Below are 6536 nucleotides of genomic sequence, written 5' to 3'. Positions count from 1 at the left end.
TTAATAACTAACTACAGTTCAAAAGCAATAAATTATGCTAGTTTTATAACATTACCCTAATAATTATTAATTTGGTATAAATATAAAAAATGTCAGGAATAGTTCGATCAAGAACCACGCAAGTTGAACCTAATCTCATTTGGCATTTAAAACTAGTGTGGCTACCGAAGCAATGCATGGAAAATTTTAACACTAGAGTATATAAATTTATGTTTTTTTACTTTTTACATATTTATATTTGCTTTATAAAAGGTAAGATGGTTAAAAAAAAAAGTAGACATATACGACGAATGCAAATATTATCTTATTCATCTAAAGTTTGAGGCAGGCTAATATACAAGGTTTAATATAACAATTGGTACCTCAATTATTCAAAATTTAATTATAAAAAAAAAGGATTATAAATAGTTAAATACTAGTGCATTGTGCACAAATACAAAAATAGTTTTTTTTTTCTTTAAAAGAAAAAAGAATTGATTCACCATCTTTTCCCAGAAATTTGTTACAGATTCCTTCCATCCAAGGAAAACTTCAACTAGCAGGCTCATACTTGCAAATACAGTCATATATGTTCCCTTTTAACAACTTTTCAGCCAATCTCTGATTTTTCACCATTGCAAGCTGCCAAAAACATTCAAAGAAAGTGGAAGAAATTAATGTGATCAACCATTAAAACAATTCTCCAGAGTTCATTAATGAATAATGAATAAGAATTAAATTAGAATACAAAACAGCAAAACCTTAAACTAATTATGAAAACATAAAAAAAAAAGTGCCAAATTGAAATTGGCCTAAGCGCAAAATAATAGCAGTAAACCATCTTATCTTACCTTCAAAGCATCACACTTAAATCGAGCATTGAGGTTAGTATGGAGAGCTCTACCCATCCCTTCCAAGATTATCTGCACGAATCAAAAGCTTAATTAGAACATCGATATTCTTAAACCGACGAAAGTGCTATCAATTAAGCTGAACAAGTCCCCCACCAAATCGGCATCTTTGGCTGCAGCAGCCAACTCGGAACTGACTTGTCGTAAGTCTATACACGGACTACCACACCCGTTCTCAACAACCATCAACGGAACAGAAGATGATTTTCCTTTAGAGCTGCGTGAGCTGTTAATCATTGCATCCACAAGCAAGCCTCCAGCTTCAGCAGCACGCCTTAGAGTATCGCAGTGCTGTATAATAGAAATTTAGTTTCGCCAAAGGATACCATAAGTGAATGTCATACCAGCTTTTCATTCCAATCAAGGGAGATCTACATTACCAGGAAAGGAATTACATCTATTCCTACTCCAATTCCAGTTTAGTTTATTTGGATTTAACCTACAATCTACATTGGGTCATAGAGAAACAAAGAAAGTATCTAATCAAAAGGAGTAGTGAAGCTCCCATTAGATGCACAGCATTAAACAAAAAAGTATTTTCAAGAAGATTCCCTAACAGGGATTTAGAAAGCATTGTATTTTCTATTGAAGGGAACAAAACAATAAAAAAAGTTAACTGAATTACAAAAAAAATTAGATGTGAGCTTTCAAAGTGAGTGTTCGGAAAACTATACAAACCTTGGCAGCTTCGGCTACAATATCAGGAAGCTCCATTGCAGTCACATCATTTAAAGCGGGAAGGGAGTTTGCCACAAGAACCACCTAATAGAACACATCCAATGTTACCATCATAACATAAAATTTCTAGCCAATGTGCATAGTGAATGTATAGAAGGAAAACTGACACACCAAACATAAATTTAATTGATTTGCAAAATCGCAACGCACAGAAGAAAACACAGGAAAATTTCGGGGATATGGCATATCTATTTGCTAGCTACCCAATAGGTGTTGACAATATTACGGGTAACAACTCTAGCAAAACAAAACATTATAACCACATATGAAATTCAATGAATTTATGATGAGAGTTTAACACCAAAGGTAGAATACAACCATATATATGGTCCAACACAGTTACAGTAATTTTTTTTTTTTTTCTGAAATACCAAACACAAACTCACTTCAGTTCCACGACGGAGGAGCTCCCTTGCCAGGGGAAGCATCCCTAGAACAATGTCAGCACCTGAATTGTCTACAAAAAGCAAAGCCCTTTTATGAGGGGGCTTTTTCTTGTCCCCGGTTCCTAACATTCTCTCTTTGAAGAGATCAAAATCATCCACCTATATCACAAAAATGTTAACAATCAACTTTTTAACAATGTGATTGAATTCAGAAAATGAGTACGCTGAACAATGAGTATGTTTCTCAACATACCCGCCAAGGTCTCTGCATTTTATTGCGACTCATTCTGTAAATTTCAATAATAGTTCCTTTATGATAGAGATCCACACATGCACGAGATCCCCAATCAAAAATATTCGCAGCAAGAACACCTTCAATCAGAGTAAGCAGCCTTGTTTCCTGAAACAAAGGATGGATGCAATTGCATGCAACGTTACAGAAGTTAGGGTGGCCTGTGTGTTTACAGAACCACAGAACCACGGAGACTACGTACTGAGACTAAAGCATCTCAATTAAGCTATTCACTACTAATGCACAAAAAATCATTTTCCTTAGAAAAGCATAACACATGACAAATAAATTATGACTCCACTCAAACAAAGTACACTCAAGTATCATAGCATTTAGTTGAGCATACCTCATCCATACTATCAATCTCCATCAACAAGTCAGGTAAAACAGCAAGTGATGCCTCGTTTTCCCTGTTGTAAACATACAGAGGAAAATAATGTTAAGGAATATAACACAAATTTATGTTTACATTGCAAGAAGGAATCTATGTTTTCAAAAAGAAAGTTCATAGATTAAAACAAAGTAACAATACATTGTCATGGGTTTTGGCCGTGGCAACAACTTCTCTGACCATGTGTATAAGGTAGTCTAAGTTTGTTGACAAGAAAACAAGACAGGAAAACCTTGGTTTTACGGCTATATGAAGAAAGAAAGCATAGTTACCTCTGTTTTATACTTCTATAGGCATCAACAAACTGGAACTCTCTCAAGCACTCTTCCCTCATTTCCAATAAATTGGCTAGGCCTAATTTCCCATATGCAGCAGGCTCCTCCATCAACCTATTGAATTGGTGTGTTAGTTTATTGAAGAGAAGAAAACAAAAGCCAAGTACAGAATAAGCAAATAGATGCCAAATTTTCAATAATGGTACCAAACCATCAAAACAGAATAGGAATGTCAGTATTACCGTGCCAAGTGGGCAGAAAATGCTCGAGCAAATGCATCACCCCTTCGTTTGGCATCATCTGTTCTGCCTTCACTTGCTACAGCCTATCATATTTTAATCGAGAACTTACAAGCATATACTGCCAAGAAAGAAGTTTCACACAATTTGTTTTGAAAATTTACTTCAACCAAGATGGACAACACAATATACCCAAACAATAAAACAAATAAACCAAGGCTCTGATGCACCCCACTGTATGTTCTTCACAAGAACAATAAGCATTTATATTATGTGGTCCAACCAATGGAAAGGAAAAATATGAAAGCTAAAGTATAAATGAGAATGTTTATCATTAACATTGCAATTAGTCAATAAATTCAGAGACACAGACCAGAAAAAGCTTTTTATTGTGACGTATGTTTTAAATTTCCTTTCATCTTTTCTCCTCTTTTGTATTCGTACTTTTTCATATGTATGTATGCATGCATGTATTAACATTAGTGAAAATTGATTATCAGTTTGATTATTGTAAGAAATGTCTATACACAGGTAGAACCTAGTGGCTCTTTATTACCTTGTCCACAAGATCTGGCAAGTGCTCTGACAAAATAGTGAACCAATATCTACATCAGTTGTGAATTTCATGTTAGCCATAAAAGCATAAAAAACTATGAATCATGGATCAAGTGTGAAACGATGGTCAGTTACTTACTCTAATTCACTGGGATCTGCAAGATCAATTGTATTAGGCTCATACCTGTACAAACACAATTCAATATCTGTTAAAACATTAAAAGAATACTATTACGACAACACCAGCCTTTGCCTTGTTAGGTTGGGTCAACTATGATCCATATTATAAAGATTCAGCAATATCTTTTATGTCATCTGTCAATTTATTGACAAAATTTTCCTTTTTTATGTAGGTTTGGGACCCACTATATAAAGATTTGCAATAAATGGAGGGGACAAAACAATAACATATAACCACCTTAGAATAAGAACTTTGAAGTAGTAAAAAGATTCAGTGATGAATGACCAATCATTCCATAGTCAATATATATTAACCATGCATATCATCTAAGAGCAGTGGTTTATAAAGTGGAGGATCAAATCTTGATTATTGGGTCTTTCAAGTATGGCAAGAACAAAATTATTTACAAAGATTTCATAGACAAGATTTGTTTCCTTACAATAACCACTAAATCTATGTGTATTGGTTCATGCATGCACTGCGCCATCAACAAAAAAAATATGGGCAGCCCCATCAGCCACCTCATTCAGCAATCAAGCTTACGTTTTTGGGTCTTCTAACAATGGGAACACATCCAAAGTGGGGACAAGATGGAGAACACCAACATTCAAAGCACTTGCATCGGACCGTAGAGAACTTCCTCTTGATAGTGGAACATCAAAACCACCAAGTCCAGTAGTTCCAGCAGCTGGTGTCATTGGAACAGGCGCAGTGATCTCAGTTCCCTTCCGCAAAAACTTCTCCATCCACGAAATCTGTGTTGGAAAGTCAGAGTTAGATAATGTAACAATGATAGAAATAGGGGTCTGAAAACAGAACTCTATTTATCAAACAAATATTACAATAGATGAAGCGATCCGTAAAAGGTTAAAAACTGAAAGCAGTACAAGTAACTGTTTTGACTAGAAAACCAAAGGAAATCATTGCCACGAATATCCAGTCACTCCCAATTCACTATAAAATTCTTCACTCCCAATCAGAATAGAATCCTGTCCCTCAGCACCCAACAACCAAATATGCTATGTCTCTTATCTGCTAATCTAAACCTGAGATTTGCAAGAAACTATAAAATCCATCAATTCAAACTAACAATTAAGTCTTAGCAGACATACACTTTTGCTTCTTCAAGCATATTCAGCTTCCCCTCTATTCATTCTAATAAAAAGTTTGTAAATATCTACAAGTGTACTTTAAGAAGTATATATAATAAAAAGTTTAAATCATGACATCAGAAATTCACAATACCTAATCAAAGAAAATAAATTAACTTAAATTAGCATACCCAGCACAGCAACCAGAAATATGTAGCAACTTAATAAGATTCAATGATAACATACACTTGTATGTAGGAGCCCTCCTTTTTTTAAAAGGGTTCAACTTGATAGCAGTGTTTACAAATAGTGATACTGATGCTTCCCCAGTTAACTACCTTTACTTCTCTTTCATAATTTTGCATCCTATTTAAATGCTTTCATTTAATCATTTCAAGCTTCCACCCTTTCAATCTTCAGTAATTATTCTGGTTGATAGGCAACTATTGCAACTAAGTTGAATATGATTCCAAGGGATGACATGAAAAATTATTCCAGAGAATCTTATTAGTGGAGTCACTTTATCAAATTTTCTTATTGTAATTTGTGATTTCCAAAGATAGCTCTCTGACACGTAAGATGGGACCCTTTTTATGGTAATGGAATTTATGCCCCCATGACAACACATTCTTATTAAATAGATTTCTTCATAGCTGAAAAGTTAAGCAAACTTGCAGAAGCAGTTAAAGCGCATATCCACTTATCTCAACCAAGGAAGCAGTACAAACCAAATATTTTGAATTTCTATCACTTGCCTTCTCATTCAAATCTCCAAGCGGTGGGCCATGAATCTTGCCTCCTGTATATGGAGCGCCCATTGGGAACCTTTCGACTAACTGATGCACCATGAGGTCATCTAAACCATGTTTTTCATAACTCATAAATGCACCTAAAGCTCCCAAGAAACCTTCGTGTCGCAAGAACATTGCTTGTGCCTCCCCTTTGGACCTAAATGACAAATTATAAAAGTTAAAAGACAAGAAAGTAATCTAATTTAAAAAGGGAAAGAACAATTCTAGTCAGGTGAATTCGTCCTGCACTTTACATACCAGAACTGAACTGCAAAAGAAATAGTGTCCATGGTATAGGCATGGCCCCTTATAAAAAATCCTCCAAAAAAGATACGTTTTAACCCAAATCGCAATGCATTCAAGTAGGATATCTACACAGAAGGAAGAATAAAACAAGATTGGTCAGGTAATTGCTGGAAGAACATATAGCAGAGTAAAACATGAAAAATACTGAAGGCATATTCCAGACAGAAAGCACAACCCAGAACTAATTCATATCATCTTCATGTACTCAAAGTGCATTTGAATTGCAATCTTTCCATTAGATTGCATTTGGATCAAACGAAACAATTCTTAGCCAATACTAAGGAGGATAATAGATTTGAAATTCAACCTGTTATCACTTAGATCTTAAAAAGAAATTTGAAATGGTTAAAGAACCACTATAACTTATATCAAGTGTCAACTAAAATTAAGAACGATACTAT

General features: G+C 34.7%; 1 protein-coding gene across 3 annotated transcripts in view; it reads right to left on the bottom strand.

The window, feature by feature from the left end:
• LOC107622718 (pantothenate kinase 2) overlaps window positions 283–6536 on the bottom strand; it is a 10835-nt gene continuing 4581 nt past the window's right edge. For all 3 annotated transcript variants that reach the window (XM_016324712.1, XM_016324711.2, XM_021114765.1), the window contains exons 10-23: window positions 6088–6200; window positions 5794–5986; window positions 4491–4702; window positions 3906–3950; window positions 3768–3816; window positions 3215–3297; window positions 2970–3086; window positions 2653–2716; window positions 2268–2414; window positions 2015–2173; window positions 1569–1652; window positions 987–1181; window positions 831–902; window positions 283–621 (exon numbers count right to left, since the gene is read on the bottom strand). In XM_016324712.1, the coding sequence (XP_016180198.1) occupies window positions 532–621; window positions 831–902; window positions 987–1181; window positions 1569–1652; window positions 2015–2173; window positions 2268–2414; window positions 2653–2716; window positions 2970–3086; window positions 3215–3297; window positions 3768–3816; window positions 3906–3950; window positions 4491–4702; window positions 5794–5986; window positions 6088–6200 (1623 nt within the window). In that variant the 3' untranslated portion in view covers window positions 283–531. The remainder of the gene's footprint in view (window positions 622–830; window positions 903–986; window positions 1182–1568; window positions 1653–2014; window positions 2174–2267; window positions 2415–2652; window positions 2717–2969; window positions 3087–3214; window positions 3298–3767; window positions 3817–3905; window positions 3951–4490; window positions 4703–5793; window positions 5987–6087; window positions 6201–6536) is intronic.

The sequence above is a fragment of the Arachis ipaensis genome, chromosome B10 (genome assembly GCF_000816755.2).
Source record: "Arachis ipaensis cultivar K30076 chromosome B10, Araip1.1, whole genome shotgun sequence".
Taxonomy (NCBI): domain Eukaryota; kingdom Viridiplantae; phylum Streptophyta; class Magnoliopsida; order Fabales; family Fabaceae; genus Arachis; species Arachis ipaensis.
The sequence above is the reverse complement of the archived record's forward strand: the minus strand, read 5'-3'. Positions and strand labels throughout refer to the sequence as shown.